We start from the raw sequence: 18,904 nt of genomic DNA, 5'->3' as shown, positions 1-18,904 counted from the left end.
GTGTGTGTGTCAGGGGCTGGTCTAACATCAAAGGGAAAATCAGTGGTGTTGCGTGACTAGCTCTTTCTCCGAATGTAGAGCCTTAATACGGGTATGGTTAATGTGTCTGTGTGTGTGTGGAGTGTGTGCATGCGTGCATGCTTGGAAATCATGGGACAGCATGGGCCTCACATTAAACACACAAACACTACCACACAAAAACTCAAAACTTTCATGAATCCAGACGTCCTATACAGTTAAACAGCCACATGCATATAACTCCATCCAGTTTTATGGGAGTCACACTTTCCTTCGTGTTTAAAAAAGAGAGGGGCAGTAGTCCTCGTGGTGACAGCTCACAGACGCTAGGTCAGACAGACCGTCATGACTCAAGACAGGAAGGAGGCAAGTTCGAGTGAATGCCCTTGCCTCTCGCCAGGCAGCAGGTGGGCAGATCCGAACCTGCCCCCTGACGCTCCAGATTTCGTTGATCCCGGCCGAGGCTGGAACCAGATGAGTCACAGAGGAAAACAGTTTGGTTAGCATTCCCTGTGAAGAATCATGCTTCCACAGCAGAGGATCAGGGCTCCAACAAGCTCGCCTTTTCATATGTCTGCAGAGTTGGTGAAATAAAAACAATTGGTCTGGAATTAACTGCGGGGTGTGAGCAGAATAAATCTAAGGAAGTCCAAAAGTGCAGGCATGATGGAGAGACACCCCAGTGTGATATTAAATCAGTGGAGTCATGAAGCAGGAGGTAAAGGAAGTGTGCAGAAAGATACTGAGATTGCGTGCATGGCAAAGGCCTGTGGGGGAGAGGGGAGGCACAGAACAGGTCCCTCCAGCAGCACAATACATTCACCTTCTGAAGGGCCTGACAGCAGGACCTGGAGGTGAATCTGGTGCGTTAGTGCAGGAAAAATGCTCATCGTGCCTCATGAGGCAACGGAATTACGGGTTCAACAGCCATTAGCCTCCCGAAACGCTGCTGACAGACTGCCGTTGTACCATTGCAGCGGCAGAAATGACGACGTCCCGAGATGCCGTCAAAGAGTACCCCTATTCTTCTGTGCAATAGGAATCACTATCAGGTTTCATTGTTCCCAGCAACAGGGAAAAACCCAAATGCATCAGATAATGACAAAGGTTATTAAGCTGCAGTATTTTACACTCCATTACAATTTTGAGTGCATTTTGGCAAAAACATCTTATTATGTTAGTATATTTTACCACGGAGGCATAGAAAACATAGTGACTGCTTCAAGGAGATGCAGCTGAACAGCTCTGCGCTTGGGCATATGAGATGTTTGCAGTGAAATTCCTTTATTGGCCTCGACTTGTCTGTGATTATGATGCCTGAGGAGAAATGAATATCAGTGCAGCTTAACATCTAGCCGCTGAGGTAAATCTGGTGAGGGAGGTTTTCTTCTTTCACGTGACGAATCATGAGGTACAGGAGGAGAGAGGAGAGGAGAGGAGACGCGAGGCTTTAATACATAACTGCTGTAACTGATTTGCAGCATTAAGTACATTAAGAGCAGCTCTGTAACCCAAAGGCACATAAGGCAGAGGTCTCTTAATCCTACAGATGTTATGTTCAACAGCTGGTTCCTTTAACAATTAAAGTATTGAGGTAATGAGAAGCTCCAGTGTTGTTTTGGGTGGTGTAGGAAATTCATCTTTGCATCAGTTGGTTACAGGAAATCCAGTCAGATCCAGTAAGAGCAGACATAGTTTCACATACAATTAACAGGTTTATCATTATAGCTTTTAATCAACAGCTTCAAAAAGCATACACACACACACACCCACCCACACACACACATGTACAGAGATCTTCTTCCCTCTGTACTGAAAACTCTAGAAGGACATATGGAGGTATGTTGCTTTTATTTCTCTCTGTGTGTATGTGTGAAGGGACGGATCGTTTAGGACACACATCTGGAGTTATGTGTGGGAGGATTAACTGGCAGGTAGCTGCACTGGTAAATTCCTTCACTGGCATGATGACCACACTCTCCAGATTCTTTAGTCCATGCATGTCCTGAGTTGCAGTCAAAATCATAAATCACAAGACCACCTAATGCAAAAATCTGCACAGGTAGAATGTAAAACAGTACATATATAGTATCTGTGGACAGAGTAACGTAGCAGTCTAGCAGAACATGATTTTCGCTACAATAACTTAATAGTAGTGTAGCACAGTTAATGAATTTTTGCAAATCATAGCTAGTCCAGCCAGTCCACCAGTGCAAAGAAGGAGAGCTTAGTGTAGTTTCCAAGATGGAAGACTAATTTACTTCACTTTAAATCCAAAGTCTGAACTTACTGGGTGTAAATGTCAGATCTGTTCAAACCTCAAGATCTGATTTAATGTTACCAGATGTTACCAAATTTAGAAGCTCAGCAAAACACCTTTAAGTACCTGCTGAGTTTTTTAAAGCAATATCCAACAAAGTCAGGAACCGCATTCCACTCGAATATTTCACCGAAATAGCTAGCTAGCGTTTTGCTTATTTTTTAAAGGCTAGCATTTTCTCCCCACATACATTGATGAGCTTTGGGCATCCATCACCTTGCTCACTGGTGGTCCTTCCTTAAACCATTTTTGGTAGGTACTAACCACTGTACTCCGAGAACACCCCACAAAACCTGCCATTTCTTGAGATTCTCTGACCCAGTCATCTAGCTATCAGTTTGGCCCTTTCAAAGTCACTCAGATCCTAATGCTTGCCCATTTTTCCAACTTCAAAAACTAATCGTTAACTTGCATTAAGATGCCCAATATATTTATTTGTTCAAACATTTATGCTCTAAATGTTTTTGTAGCATTATGTTTGGTTTTGTTTAAATTGTATCCTTTGTAACCTGAGGAGTATTTAAGAAGTGTTTTATGGTCTGTGCGAAGTGTGTACCCCATATGGTTCCTGGTTCTTCTCTGCCAATGCTACAATACTTTTGTCAGTAAAATTTAGCTAATCCTGTGTCATCAAAATAAAGCTATTAGCAAGGTTGATTTTTGTGTGAAAAGGGCAGGCATCCTAACATCACACCAAAATGTTACCAGTCAATGAGACTAACAACGTCAAAGATTAAGAGAAGCAACATTCACATAACCCCTGGTAGGAGTGTGTGCTGCAAAGACGATTAAGAGGGATGCTTCTCCCATCTGAGTAAGCACACACTCTGAAGATCCACACCGTAGGTTGATAGAGATTAATCTTTACATGGGGGATGAGATGCATCATTGCCCTTCCTGAGACTAGAAAACTCATTCCTTCACTGTAGCCTCTTTCTCTTTCATGCTCTTTTTTCCTGATCTGTAAACCTATAGGATGGAGGACGGGTTATTAAGATATTGGTTGTGTAACAGGTGACTTAGATCATGAGCCATGTAATGGCTTCTCTGACATTATGTCCAGGGCAAATCTTCACTATCCAATGAGCTCGTAGGAGAGTGGCAGAACATTTTGTGGTTTGTCCATTCTATACATCCAGAGAAAAAAAAAACAGAGAGAGAAAGATAGAATGAACAGCTGTAATGTCACAGTGTGAAGCTCCGTAGCTTCAAGAGCTCTTGTCTCTTGAAGCTACAGTCACAACACATTTATGCTGTGGTTGTGATGAGTAGTTAGCTATTATAATTATAGTACAGACACTCTGCAACTAGGCCTACTGGGTCTGCATGATTATGATATACTAATTGAAAATGTACAATAAGATCTATAATCATTGTCAGCATTGATCCCTATATTTCAGTGGTATCTTGAACTCTAACCTACTGTACTGGCTAGGATACATTCTATGAGTAAACAACAAAGCACTTGATGCCAAAAACGTAAATGTAAATTTTGAGTTTTCAGAGCCTATAGCTCATAACAAATAAATAGTAGTGTGATATTTAAAGGGCTGTTTATGGAATAAATAATTGCATGCAAGTGAAAAAGAAATTAAATGCACAAACCATATTGAAAGTAGGAGGATGAATGGTGTCAAATGCATATGCATGAAAATCTAACACAGGGGCAGAGCCTTTTCCTATAAAGCTCCCACACTATGGAATAACCTTCCTGTAAATGTTCGAGACTCAGACACAGTCGCAATATTTAAGGTTAGGTAGTTTAGATTTTGGGGTTTCATGGGTATTGAGTTCTGGTAAACTGGGATGTTATGATGCTGTCACTTCACCTCTCTTTTGTCACTCCAGTTTCTTGATCGAGAGCGGAGGAGTGCTGATGTTCCAGGGTGCTCTCATGCCTGTGGTTCCTTCTGGCTCCATCCTTTTAGCTATGCTGCCATAGTCCATCTTTGCAAATTATAGTTCTCTAATTTACATACTCTCGTACCTGGGCATGTTTAATATTCCATTCTCTCTTTCTGCCTACCCCTGATGTCATGTTACTATGACAACCCGTCTCAGCTGTTCCCCCGCCGATACCCCCTGCTGTAGCCCCCCACGCCTCCACGCCGGCCAACTACCTCTCCATTGCCCTTGATAAGACGTTCTCGTGCAGGATGGGTTTGGGACATGCGCACAACATTAGGACCACACTAGGACGTCTAGAAAATTAGACTAGATATTGTTTCTTTTTTCAGGTTATTATTTATTTTTTCTGCTTCTTATTGTAAATATAGTGTGGTGACCGTTATTGGCCAGAGGAGGATGCAAAGGACAGACGAACGTGAAATAAGCAGCTAAAGCGTTGCATAGCTACTATGAAACATGGGTGTGCTGTAAAGCACATGATTCAAAAGTCCTAAGTAGTGCTGGTGCATCCTCTGATCTAGAATAGAGACCAGCATCTCTAGTCAAACTAGCTGTGATCGCTAACATTAGCCAGCACCAAAAACAATGGAAATAATATATTGTTTCCTTTTTAGCATCATCAATCATCACTGATTATGGAGAAATTATACTTACGTAATGTGGCATTTAGCTGATGCTTTTTATCCAGAGCAGCAATTATGACTGACTACAACTTGAGCAATTGAGGGTTAGGGGTCTTGCTCAGGGGCCCAACAGTGCAAACTTGGCAGGGCTTGAACTGGCTTGAACCTGATCACAATTTGAGTATTTTAACCACTGGGTTACCACTGCCCCCTAAAAACATTTCTTGTAGAAGACCATCAACAATTAGAAAATTCTCTTATTCCAGCACGAAAATAAAACGCAGTAGCTGAAAGACTTCCTTTGTGATTCTCAAATATGTCTTTATTTCTGTTACAGCTGGAGTGGAACGGTTGTAACAACTTCCACTGAAAAATGGTGTTTGCAAGTCCCTGTACTGCATTTACGTGTGCGTGTCTCTGTGTGTAGTCTCAGCAGCTCATTTTATGACACCCTGCATCAAATAGATACTTTTCGAAGTTTTGTATCAAAATTGTGAATTTCAAAAACGTAACAGACATTAGTCTATTAAGCATGTTGACAATACTCAGACTTTAGAGCAAAACAAACATACATAAATATATACAGAAAGGCCGTGATACTACGAGTGTTCCAGTGGGTAGGCTACAGTGAGAGTTGTCTTCTGGCCCATAACATATGTAACTATTTACATAACATATGTAAATATAAAGATTTTTGACCAACATAAATAAAAAGGAATGACATCATAAAAAGAGAAACAAAAATATTTAACAAAATAAAAACATTACAGAAATATTAATAGAAATAATAATAAAAAAAGTCTCTTAAGTTACTAAACTCAAATATACACAGCTATATCTTTTCTCTATTTACATATGTACATTTCTTGCCTTTTTCCAACGTAGAATATCTCTGCAAAGAGATCCTTAAAGAAGAGTGTCAGGAAAATGTTCGGAACAACGGCCTGACCAGACTCCCACAGAGAGCTTTCAAGATGCTGCTGAAATTTCTGGATGAAAAAAAAACCAAAAAAAAAACAAAAACCAACATATTCCCTCAAACCATTCATTACTCATCTAACCATTTCTGATAGAATTGCTTTACTGCATTCAAGAATGTGACAGAAGTGCACGCTGAATAGCGTTCCTTGAGAAGAAACTCAGAAACTCGAGAGCTGCTAATGACTCTTCAACCAAGCATGATGCTCGGATTAAGGCAGGTCCGGGCACAAATGAGAAGTGAATCAAAGCTGCATTCTGTGGATTCATATTCAACCGCGAGGGTCAAGTGTCTCACTGCATCATCCTGGCATTTTTTTTTTACAGAAACCAAAGGACAAATGTAAACAGGAATAAAATGAGCAGAAACAACATTTCTGGATGGCTCTGCTTTCAGACAGAGAGGGGGGGGGGAAGAAGTTTGGCCACTTTGCTCATACATAGTGATCTTTCACCTGTTCTTCCTTGTTCACATTTTTCCACAGGTTGTCCTTGGCGCTATAGTGTGTCCTTGACGGATGTTTCTGGGCTGCACTGTAAATGCTGTACACTACCTCCCCTTTAGCATACTTCAGTGCAGGGCACTTGTCCACCACCAGGCCTCGCAGCCTCTCCTCCCCTCCCTCTTCCTCCTCCTCCTCCTCCTCTTCCTCCATCTCTGCTCCATCTCCCACCCGGTCTAGGGGGTACGTTGGGCCCTTGCTTTCCTGCCGCGAGTTTGCATCGCTGTAGCGAGTGGGCTGGGGGCCCAGAAGTGCCCCTCTCTGGTTGTTGGCACCCTCGTTTGTCGCCGTGGCAGCAGCCGCCGCCCTCTTCCTGGCTTTCCAGCGCTTTCGGAACCACCACGCACACACCACGGCGCAGACGATCCACAGTGCAGCAAACAACACGCATAGCAGTGGAACCAGGTAATCTATGAAGAAAATTAAATGAGAAATGCAACGAAGAGGGCGAGAGAGAATGAAAAAAAGTTGAGAACTGATCCCTGGCCCACCACGTCCGCCCAAATGGAAGAGAAACCCCCTCACCGAGTGAAGAGGGCTTGGCCTTTGATTCAACTTTGACCTCTCGGATAGCCAATAGCAGCGTGCTGTTGTGACGTCTGGACAGTGCACCAATAACGTTGCTTACTACTTCCTGTATTTGACCTGCCTCCTTGTCTGCTGGACTCTGTTGAAATGACTAGTCAGAGAAAGACAGAAAGAGGAGAGAAATCCAGACAAAAACAGAGAGAAAGAGAGGTTGTTTGGTACACAAAGATGGCAGCTGCCTACATTAAGTAAACACAGCACAAAAAAAACCACCAAGATGATGAATAAAATAACCAAGTAAGTTATTAATGAATAAATAACAAAAGTAATGTCCTGATGCAACGGTTTCCTACTGCAAAATGGTGAATAACTCTTACAAAAGGTTTATTTTTCCATACCAAATCAAAGGCCAAGAACATAACGGAACTTGGTTCCACTGAGATTTCCTGATTTTAAGCTCATCATGCATAAACTGTTATGAAGGCAGACGAGCGCTTCGGAGTGTGACTGAGCTGAAAAGACTGATTCTTGTATGGCAGGCGGTTTCAGGTGCTTCAGAACTAAAAGGTTTAAAATGATGAGCAGATGTCGATAAACGCAACTGATGTGTGTGGGGGGTCTGTTGGGGGGCAAAATGTCTGTTTCACTTCCAAAATAGATGGCTAAAACGGTTTTATAAGCGTTCCCAGAATGCCATCTAACCTCAGAATTAAGTGCCTGCTTTTTTTTAAATAGACTGCAAACTGGAAAAGTGCAGACAGAAAAAGGGACACCGACATTCGATATAAACAGCCATGAGAGAGGACCGTGAGCACAGACTCCGAGAAAGCAGTAAAATCCAGTAAACACACACAGGCTGTAAACTGTGAAGGGCGGGACAAAGGTGATGTCACTGTCTGAGCTTTGAATGCAGTCCAATAACTGCTTGCAGGCTTGACATTCTACATCACCCAGCTCATCAGGTAGAAGACTCCAGACTTCCCCCCCGCCCCCCTCGCCCCGAGGCCACTACTCTGCATGTAAACATTAGTCTGATGTATGTATCCAAGTCTGAATGATTTACATACACTTCAAGAGGTTGTGTGTGGAGAGACCGAAAGCTCTTGGGGAAAGAAAACAAGAACATAAAAACAGACTCCTACCATGGCAACCTCCACTGCATTGTGCCCAGAATGTGATTGGTCACAAAGAATAAAGAGGGGGTGGTCTTTGGCAAGGGTGCGAGTACTTGGGAGGTATCTTAGTTCGGAACAGATGCCCTCAACAGTTGTTCCCTGTGTATACACACACACACACACACACACACACACACACACACACACACACACACTTTGAATTGAATTATAATAAGTTATATTGTTCATAAAAAGACATTTACTTTAAAAAAAAAAAAAAATTAAAGTTCAAGAGAAAACCTTCTTTTTAAATTACCGGAGGCACACTATCCGTATCAAATATGAGGGTAACACGTGCACAGTTGTTGTCTAGGTAATGACTGTTAGGCTGGCAGGGGATGTTGATTGGTGGAGGATCCGGATCAGAGCACATCCCCCAATGATGGCAAGGTGGGCGGAGACAAGAAAGGAAGCGATCCTCTGTGCATTCCTGTCCTCCAGGACATACATAGGGTACAGATGGTTCAAAAGGGCTTGTGTGGATCAGACAGGGACGGCCACCGCAGTGCACCTAAGCAAGACAGGTCTGCCATCAACTTGCTGTTCAGACTGGCTGAACCACATTTAGTTACTTAACTAACAATCTACCAAAAAAAGAGAATTTGAGGTTCCTAGTCTTTAATCGTCTAACTTGCCTGTAGTGCCATCCTTTCAGATTACCAGTCTCAGACCATCAAAAAAGTACAAATGTATTTGAGCCAAAATCCCTGATAGCAAAATGTTATCTGTTACAAGGTAAACTAAATAACAAATCAGTGAAATCATGAATAAAATATTCTATGAACTGAACTCAGTGTGTGTAGGCATGTGCATCTCTCTCTCTGTCTGTCTGTGTGTGTGTGTGTGTGTGTGTGTGTGTGTACGCTCACCTTGGTACACTTGGTGTGTCCATTCACACACTGACAACTGTTGCACTCCTCTTCCCAATGACTACCATGAGGCGCTAAAATTCCAGAGCGCCAACACACCTTACCAACCCCAATAACTAGAGAGCGAGAGAGAGAAACAAAAAGCAAAGAGGAACTTTTAAATTTAAATTCAGTAACTGCATCCCTGACAGAAACAGCATGCAAAGTTTTTTAAATTTAATCCCCAGACTACAATTTGGCCAAATTATTTAAATCATTAAAATCAACCAATCAATCATGTTATACAGCCTGACTGACACACACACACTCACACACACAGAGAGAGAGAGAGAGAGAGAGAAAAACATATCCTTTTGCTGAAGTGATGTATAAAATGGTGAAGCAGAGCCTGCTTGCAATAGAAAGAGATTACAGACAAATTTCCAAAATGTGCAATATTAATATCATCATCTCCATTATTTTTGTGTTTTTAAGGTAAGGTTTGTTTTTTTTCCAAGGTGATACCCACACTCCTGACAATGAGGCCCGGCTCGACCCAGGGGGCACAGGCAGTGAAACCCGTTAATTTCATCCACACAGGTTGACCCATAAGAACAGGGAGAGGATTGACACTCATCTACATCTGAGAAAGAGACAGAAAAAGTGAGAATGACAATGAGTGAAAGTGAGAGTAAACATTAAGTAAGAATGTAATACAGTATGTTACAGTTTGTACTTTCAGTATCAACGGCTGTGTTTCCAATGCTTTGGCAATATTGAACTACATGCATTCAGGCTAATAAATATATCTTTAACTGAAATGACAGGGAGCAGGAGCAGGAGTGAGCGCGAGAGAGAGAGAGAGAGAGAGAGAAACCTTTCAAACATGCAACTGCATCCAGAAAAAGCATGCAAAACTTACTATACAATCAAATTATTTCTAGATTTAATCCCTATATTACAATTTGGCTAAAGCAAGAGAGCGCAAGCTTATTTTATGAAGTAGTGTAGCAGTTATCAAGATCCTAAACTTCAATATAATTTCAGGGTATGATTTTTTTATGGCACAGTTCTGCTTTAATCACTGAGTTACACATCATTTACATAAGATGTCATGCTGTTTACCCCACTTAACTAACTGAAAGACATTTTGTGGTTGCATTTTTAGATTATTAATCCAAAATCCAATTTAAACAAAAACACCCTTGTTTCAGTATATATCAATCATTAGGTTTTACATCCCTTGCTCAGGTTTATGTAATCTTAAAATAAATATGCTGGTTTAAAGAAAACCCAAAACATTTATGAGAAGAAGTAAGGATGAAAAATAACTGCTTTGGAGGAAGGATGTTTTAAGCAGAATTAGCAAGAAATATCCTAATTTTTTTTTTTTAATTCTTCTTTCAGTATACACATCTATGTGCTATGTACTAACTGATACGGCAGTCAGGTCCCGCAAATCCGGGAGCACACTGGCAGCGGAACCAGTTTACGCCATCCACACACACTCCACCGTTGTAACTACACGGGGGGGGAGACACACACACACACACACAACACAAAAACCAAAAGAAGTTTGATCTCCAGCAATATCAATTCAGTACCACTTCTCACAGACTTGGTGGGGGAGGGTGTGTATGTGAGGATAAGCTGCAAATGCTCACCGAAAGGAGAAATTTAAATCTGACACACATTTTTAAAATGACTGTAGGTTGAACTAAAGCTTTAAATGAACTTATTTTTAACTATGGTGATTTTTAGATGAACAGTTGTTTGTTTTCTGTAGTACAGCACGAGTAAGTCAACGAGTTGCTATGTCTGCCTGTGTGACTGCTGATGGTGAAAGCCAGGGGAAAGTGACAGGGTTTACCAGGGATGAGGAATGCAGTCATCAATGTCTGCAAACACAGAAACAGGCCAGGAGTGAGCCAGTACAAAGACGAGCATTTAGCACGCAATGGCAAACATAGATGCCAGAGGCTCGTGTCTTACTTCCAGTACAAGACGGCCCCTCCCATCCATCTTTGCAGATGCAGGTGAATGTCCCGCCCCTTCCCACGCACGTTCCCCCATTGGCGCACGGCTGAGGGTCACATGACCTGTTCGTCGCTGGAGAGATGGAGCAAGACACACAGAAATTAGTACATCTGCAGACAGGCATGACGCAGTACAGTACAAAATGAATCTCCACACATTTCAGACCAAAAAGGGATGCAGCGCGTGTGTCAACTGTGCATTTCAGACTACTATCTTCATTTTAAAAAACGTGCCAATTTTTAAGCCTTTACTGTGTCCACTTCAACTACGTCTCCGCTAACACTGGACTATATGATTATACGCGCCCTTTGGCTAATCTCAGGTCTTGAGATTTACAATCAGGTTAGTTCTAATGTGGAAATATCTGTCACACACGGTCAGATTATGATGAGGGTGACCAAGATGTGCTGATGTAAACCTGAATACACACATCTGCCTGTTAGCTAAAGCTTGGTTGACGCTACGGAAAATCAACAGATGTAAAAATACATTTGACCCCTCACACACACACACACACACACACACACACACACTCACCTAAGTTGCATGTGCTGCCTCCCCAGCCAGGTGGACACACACAGCGGAATGAGTCTCCATAGTCATAGCACGTTCCACCGTTAGCACATGTAGTAGAGTCACACTGACTCTCTCCTGTTTCACAGACACACACAGGCAATACCATACATAAACACATGAATAAAAATGAAACAAAGATAATTGAAGAAAAATACACATCCCCATCCACAAATAAAAACAACCCTTATTCTGAAACAGCTGGTAGCTGGTAGCTTCCATCCTTGCCCGCTTGGTCTGTGACATGTGTGAACACGTATGAACACACACACACACACACACACACACACACACACACACACACACACACACACACACACACACACACACACACACACACACACACACACACACACACACACACTTACGTGACTGACAGGTTTTGCCCTTCCAGTTGTCTGTGCAGTGGCAGTAAAAGTCATTCAGGAGGTCCACACAATGACCGTCATTCATACAGGGTCCACACATGCACTCGTTTACATCTGTACAAAAGAATGGGATGAGCAGGGAAAAGAGCAGAGGAGAGGAGAGAAGATGAGACGAGAGGCAAAATGAGAAGAGACGAGACGAGAAGCAGGCTAGGAGATGAGGAGTGACTGATGGAGGGAGGCCATGCTTTGAACGGCTCCTCTAAGCCGTTGGCGCGGCGGGAGACCGACTGACCCAGATCGCAGAGTGACCCCTCCCAGCCGTCAGGGCAGAGGCACCGGAAGGATCCGATGCCGTCCAGACACGTGCCGCCATTAAAACATGGAGAGGACTCGCAGTCGTTAATATCTGCAGGGCAGGGAGATCCGTCACACAGACCTATGCGTATGGAGGCCTTACCAGAATACCCATATTAATCAGTAATCAGTGTTAGAGCACCAGTATTAATCATGATTAACTTGGCATGATGGTGTGCGCTGGTGTGTGCATTTGCATTTTTATTGAAACTCACTCTCATGGCAGTAAGTCCCTGTAAATCCAGGTTGGCAAGCACAGGTGAAGTTGCCTCCTGATTGGCTGATACAGCGACCATGAGGCCCACACACATTGGAGGAGATGTGCCACACACCTGTGTCTGTGGCGTTGGTTGCCACGGCGATAGTACAGCTGTCTATCACTGAAATCAAAGCAACATTTTGACTTTGTGTTCTTGAAATTGCAACGTGTTCATATCCTTCAAATCAGATTAGAGCATGGTCGAGTCAATTTGACATTTAAAGCAAACATTAATTCTATTAAAAGTTAAAATGTACTCCATCAACGATCATTACAAGTAGAAAAAGGCTATGAAACTCGACCAAAAACAGCCAAGGCTTAGGTTCATTTGTGGTGCGGCTGTAGCAGCGTGCGGTAAAACCTCTGCATGTGCTGGTCTTGCAATGGTCTCGCAGTTGACCGCAAGTCTTGCCCTCATACTCATCAGAGCAGTCACAGTAGAAGTCCCCCGGGAGGGCACGGCACTGGGCTTGATTCTGGCAGGGGTTAGGGGTGCATGAGTCTACCAGCACCTGGGGGGAGGTAAAGATAGAGAGAGAGAGAGAGAGAGAGAGAGAGAGAGAGAAAGTAGAAATAGAGAGGGTGAAACACAAAAATGAGGAAGAGAGAGTGAGAAAGATACAAGAGCAATATCACCAATTATGACTGCCACCAAAATCTGTATATTTTCATCACACTGTTTGGTGTCCTGTGGTTCCAACCTCGCAGTTGGACCCCGTGTATCCGTGCGGACACTGGCACACGTAAGAAGCAGGCAGCGAGTGGCACTGCCCACCGTTCCGGCATGGAGAACTGGCGCACTGGCTACTCTGCACCTCACAGTGCCGACCCACAAACCCTGGCAGGCACTGGCACTCATAGCCATGGTGACCGTCCTGATGGGAGAACATACTGGCTTCAAACAAACCAGCCAACCTAGCCGCTGTCCCGGAGTATATAAAAATTCCTTTTTGGAATGTTTTTACATTGAACGGCAAAAATCGTGTGCGAGAAAAGCTGAGTGCGTGCTCACCTTGCATGTGCCGCTGTTCTGACACTGGCCGTAGCAGGTGTTGACATCTGTGACGAAAAATTCCAATTAATAACATTTTTTTTCCATTAATAACACTTTCTCCTCCCCCACCCCATTTTCTTTTTTGATCGTCTTGAAACCAAAAAAGTTTCTGGTGTCTGAGTAACATCTCCAATACTCTTTATTAGGTTTGCAATCAAGTAACGGGCTTGTAAAGTCCCAATGGCGCCTAAACTTTTGGTGATTTGCAAGCAAGGTTGCAACGCATCCCAGTCTGTCAGCGCATGCAAAAGTTAAATGTTCCAATCAAGAACAAGTTAGTGTCAAAACGCACCAGGACATGCGGCGTGTGAGCTGCAGACAACAGGGTGAGCGCTAATCTCTCCTTTCAGCGTGAACAGGTCATCATCCAAATCTAACACTGACCTGGACAAATTACTGCTGCCACAGAGAAAAAAAGACCATCTGGGCTGTTAAGGCTAAATACTATCCAAGGTACTTTAGATCCATTATGTGTTCCTGAGAGGTTTGCAGTCCTTTGAATGTTGATAATGACTTATCTTTTTTTTTTTAAGGGTAATGGATTTAACACTATTCGGTCACTACAGTTAATCTAACGACTAAGTCTACAATATTCACAGTGGGCCAATCAAAGAGAGGAACAGTGTCTTGGGCTACAAGAACAGGACAGAGAAGCAGGAGGGGACTCGCGTCGGCAATCGCGTGTGAGAGAGAAGAGACGAGGCCTGAGCTGGGAGTCTGTTACTCATCCTTATTCAGACAGCAATGAGTGGATGTACTGACTGATGTTACAGTTCAGTCCCGCCCAGCCCGGGTGGCAGGCACAGTGATATCCACCAATCAGATTTTTACAAGAGTATGAGTATAGACAAGGCCTCCCCACGCACTCATTCACATCTGTGAGAGAGAGAGAGACAGAGAGAGAAAGAGGGGCAGATGGACAGAACGAGACAAAGAATCAAGCTATAAAGCCCCACCACCCCACCATGCAGCATTATAGAACATTTCTACCACACAAAAACGACATTTCCCACGCTGCACTGAGAGCAACCCGCAAAGGCTGGCCGTCATACATTTCTTAGTCTCGTTGAGACTGAACTAGTGCCCGTCTCCCCTCCCCCGTGACGAGGTGCCCTGCTTGCGACAGCCTCGGATCCACATTTGCTCGTGCCTATTCAGTGGAAGAGTCCATGGCTAGGGATGTTTTGCTTGACCGGGGGGCAGGGGCGGGGTATAGGGGATGGGTGGAGCCTGAATGCCACGTCACATGACCCGCAGTGCTTTGCACACGGAGGACCCCTCTCACAGCGCACCTGTAACGAGAACGCGGCCTGCGACAATGGACTAGAAGTAGACTGTGGAGTACAATACTTCTGACACAGTCTCTCCCTCTCGCCACTAAAGATAGCACCCAGCAGGGATAAATTTAGCCCGCTGGCTGGCAGTTGCCAGGGCTGGAGATGCATTTAGCTTTACTCAAATGGCTGGCGTCGGATTACTGATAATGTCCACCTCTGCCACAGACACGCAGTCTATACTCCTCAGACATCCAGTAATGCCCACATGCACCATAGACATTCGCTCACAGCCATGTGCACGCACGCACACACAAACTGAACATGCACTCACAGTTCTGTTTACACACACACACACACACACACACACACACACAGTAATTTATCACGCAAGATCCGATCACAACATTCAGTTACACACTTCATTAAATCAAAACATGCAATCTGCACATTCGGAGGGCACGCAACATCTGAGAGGACCAAACCCCATTTAGAAACCCTTTGTGTACACACTCCACTACTCTCTCCTAAAGTTCATTAATGAACACAGCAAAACGCTCCACCCAGTAACTGCTGGTGATCAACAGCATGCTAGAACCCAGTGACCATTTCTCCCTCCTGGCTCAGAAGAACAAGCACAGAAATTTCCAACTCTCAAAAATATCTTTGATATGAAATTTGGTATAATTTATTACACGTGTTTATTCATTGTGAAGAGCTACGATTATGAGCTACGATTAAGAATTAATTAATATTTTTTATTATTTCGGCACAATATTGCGTTTAAACTGCTGCACACTGTATCGGACTACAGGACACACTCAAGCACAAGGTCGGTCACTCGCACGCACGTGTACATGTGAATTCACACATTCTCATGCTACCTATCTGACAGGTCTTCCCTGTCCACTGGGGAGGGCAGACACAGTCGAAGCCATTTTCCAGATCGATGCAGGTTCCGCCGTGCGTGCACGGGTCAGACATACACTCGTCTTTATCTGAAACAGACACACAAGGCTGTAAGTTCCCACAAACGTGTACACACACACAATTCTCATGGAGTGCATGTGAAAGGTGTGACTTGACCTCTGACCTTCAGCACAGGTAGGACCTGCCCAGCCCAGGGGACAGTGACACTCGAAGCCAGCCGCAACCTCATGACAGGTGCCACCATTAGCACACGGATTAGACATGCATGCATGCTCCGCTACACACACACACACACACACACACACAGAGAGAGAGAGAGAGAGAAATGGTCTTAGTCCAAGAAAATATAAGTCTCACAGTCTCTCACCCATTAGCTCTAGGTAAAACCTAATAGCCCATTTTTACCACCAGAAAGCCAAATTTTCCCCAAGCACTTTAATAAATCCTTCTGAAAAACAGCCAAACGGCATAAATGTATGATGTAAATATAAAACGTGATGTAAAAAAAGGAAAGATCCTGAATCCGAGCATTTGAACCATATTCTGGGCCAATTAGCTACGAGCCTTCTCGTAGTGCGTCGCGAGGCGCTCTCACCTCTCTCACAGTTTTTGCCAGAGTAGCCCTCCGGGCAGACGCAGTGGTACTCATCAGGTTCCGTGTTCATACACGCACCCCCGTTCACGCACGGCCGATGGCTGCCGCAGTAGTTCAGGTCTAGGGGGAAAAAAAACAAAAACAGACAAGTTAAACGCACACGCGCGCTTGCACGCGCATACACACACTTGCATGTATGCACTTGCATGCATGAATGAATGCACGCATGCACACGCGTGCACACACAAGCTAGGGCTGTCCAGAATTCCTTCTTTTGGGCTCTGGAGCTTTGCCACTAACCAACAGTGAATATTCAGTGCTTCAGTGGGGAGGGACGAGGCAGAGCAGGACTAGGGGGAAAACTCGGACGTCTCTCGGCTGAGATGGACAGCACCAATGTAAATTCTGTTTTTCTACAGTAGCTTTGCTTGTTATTAAATTGATTAAAAACATTTTAGCTTTATAGTTAATTTGTACAGTTTTAGTGTTTCCCAAGAATCTGAGAATCTGCTTCAAATAGATGCACAGAAGACAAACACTAATACTCTGACATTTTTCTGTCAAAGAAAACCAAAAATCACTGTGAAATAATCATTGTGAACGTTTACCATCTCAGAAAAGGGAATAAAAACAAATGAAAAACAAATGTCAGAACAAGGTAGCACAATTGGAACAACAGCAGCACACATTTCAATAAATGAGCAATTTCTTTTCAATCTTTCAAACAAACAAACAAAAAGAATAAAATCAGGATTCTGCCTTGCCTTTAAAGTGCCCAACGTGAAATTAATTTTTTTAACTTGTTAGAGTTTCATTTAAAGCGTTTCCAGACAGCTGAGCTCTTCGGTAGGTCTTCTTCCCTTTAACGTGAACTGAAGTGCGAGGTGAGTGAAAAGGATGTCGAGTGCCTGAGCTGAGATGGTGTGTAGTTCCACATTTTAACATTGCACACATTTTTATTATATATATATATATATATATATATATATATATATATATATATATATATATATATATATATATATATTTATTTTAGTAGAACGTTTGGATTTATTGAAAGCCTACATTTACAAAAGAAAAAACACACCCCAAAAACCCAAATGCCCAAATTAAAAACCGAATACCAATGAATAAATATCCAAATAGTAGTGCATTAGGGTCCAGCCCAAGCATGCATGCACACACATGCGCACATGCAGCACTGGGTACGAATGGTTGATCACCTTTGTTGCAGAGAAGACCTCCCCAGTTCTTCTCACAGATGCACTCCCATTTATTGGTGCAGGTGCCGTGGACACAGCCCGGATACGGCACGCACTCGTCACACAGAGGGCCCTGCCAGCCGTACTTACACCTGTGACCACACACACAGACACACACAGACACGCACGGCTCAGTGCACTTCCTACCAGCGCCATCCGCAGAGCGCTCTGGATCCCAGCCTGGCTCCAAAGCCACGTGCGCATGCATGTTACACAGAGCCTTCATGAGTCTGGAGCTTAAAAAAACCCTCCAACCCACCCTGCTTGTCCGCACATTCACCCCACGTTCACACAACCACACTCAACAATAAACCTAGACATATGTCAGAGATTTTAGATTATTTTATAGCTATATGATAAACGGCATTATGACATTTAGAATTTTGTATGCTAGTCCATCCTCCCCTATTAAATCAATACAAATACCAAAAACTTTGACGCAGCTTTGATGTTCAAATTCCATAACTGATTAAGCAGGCTGAAGTGTGGTGGTTTTCAAGAACTCATGAATGAAAGACAAACGAGTTCTCACTTGGCTTACATTCTCAGGGCCATGTGGGAGTGTACTGAAACCCAAACGGTCCAATCAGAAGCCATTAATGCGCTTCCCCAAAAGACGGTCCAAACCACTCTGTGCTGGGCGCAGACACTGCTCTTCAAGCCACTCAACAGGGTGCCCTGGCTCCAATCAGGCCAGGAGCATCATGGCGCGTGCCATTCTGCACACTTCTAACGAGTATATGTGCAGCGTTTAATAAGTGAAGAAATGCAGGAAGGCAACATTCAGTCGCAGGCCTGGTTGATGGACCAGTCGGGACAAAGTGTGCCGACATGGATATCAGAATATTTACTTACACACTACACGCATGCGTGTGCGTACACACCCGCACATAGTGACTGATGGGTTAGCTAATCAGTTGGTTTAGAGTGATGTGGTGTTATTTCAGGGCCAGTAACAACCTTGTTCCAGCTGTCTCCACATTTCACTCAGAGCTATTTAAAGCTCTTACACTCTCTATAACAAACAACCTGCCCACACACACACTTACTGATACCAACTATCTGTACCGTCTAACAGTCAACAGCATTCTTCCAAGCTTACCTCTAGCAGAGACAGGCACACGATCACACCCAGCTAACTGAAACCGTGGTAACCTACTACCCTAACCAACTCCAGTAGTTAACTCGAGCAACCAAAGATAATCACTATAGTGATTATAGGCCTCAATTCCACTGACCGAGCACCAACCGCCACTGGCAAAAGCCAAGCACACTGCCATCAACACACTACTCA

The 18,904-nt window shown here is 43.6% G+C and overlaps 1 protein-coding gene across 6 annotated transcripts in view; it reads right to left on the bottom strand.

The window, feature by feature from the left end:
* Positions 1–5,169: 5,169 nt before the first annotated feature.
* Positions 5,170–18,904, bottom strand: part of jag2a (jagged canonical Notch ligand 2a) — a 32,287-nt gene continuing 18,552 nt past the window's right edge. For 3 of the 6 annotated variants that reach the window (XM_027008234.2, XM_081724682.1, XM_081724679.1), the window contains 20 exons: positions 17,572–17,702; positions 16,349–16,468; positions 15,917–16,030; positions 15,708–15,821; positions 13,508–13,554; positions 13,197–13,370; positions 12,857–13,007; positions 12,452–12,616; positions 12,175–12,288; positions 11,880–11,993; positions 11,476–11,589; positions 10,894–11,010; positions 10,772–10,799; positions 10,337–10,422; positions 9,431–9,544; positions 8,923–9,038; positions 8,310–8,564; positions 8,021–8,152; positions 6,876–7,029; positions 5,170–6,760 (listed from right to left, as the gene is read on the bottom strand). In XM_027008234.2, coding sequence (XP_026864035.2) covers positions 6,282–6,760; positions 6,876–7,029; positions 8,021–8,152; positions 8,310–8,564; positions 8,923–9,038; positions 9,431–9,544; positions 10,337–10,422; positions 10,772–10,799; positions 10,894–11,010; positions 11,476–11,589; positions 11,880–11,993; positions 12,175–12,288; positions 12,452–12,616; positions 12,857–13,007; positions 13,197–13,370; positions 13,508–13,554; positions 15,708–15,821; positions 15,917–16,030; positions 16,349–16,468; positions 17,572–17,702 — 2,839 coding nt within the window. In that variant the 3' untranslated portion in view covers positions 5,170–6,281. The remainder of the gene's footprint in view (positions 6,761–6,875; positions 7,030–8,020; positions 8,153–8,309; positions 8,565–8,922; positions 9,039–9,430; positions 9,545–10,336; positions 10,423–10,771; positions 10,800–10,893; positions 11,011–11,475; positions 11,590–11,879; positions 11,994–12,174; positions 12,289–12,451; positions 12,617–12,856; positions 13,008–13,196; positions 13,371–13,507; positions 13,555–15,707; positions 15,822–15,916; positions 16,031–16,348; positions 16,469–17,571; positions 17,703–18,904) is intronic. The other 3 variants (XM_081724680.1, XM_081724681.1, XM_081724683.1) reach the window with 3 other exon arrangements.

This window comes from Electrophorus electricus, chromosome 12 (assembly GCF_041902795.1).
Source record: "Electrophorus electricus isolate QZ-2024a chromosome 12, ASM4190279v1, whole genome shotgun sequence".
NCBI lineage: Eukaryota > Metazoa > Chordata > Actinopteri > Gymnotiformes > Gymnotidae > Electrophorus > Electrophorus electricus.
The sequence above is the reverse complement of the archived record's forward strand: the minus strand, read 5'-3'. Positions and strand labels throughout refer to the sequence as shown.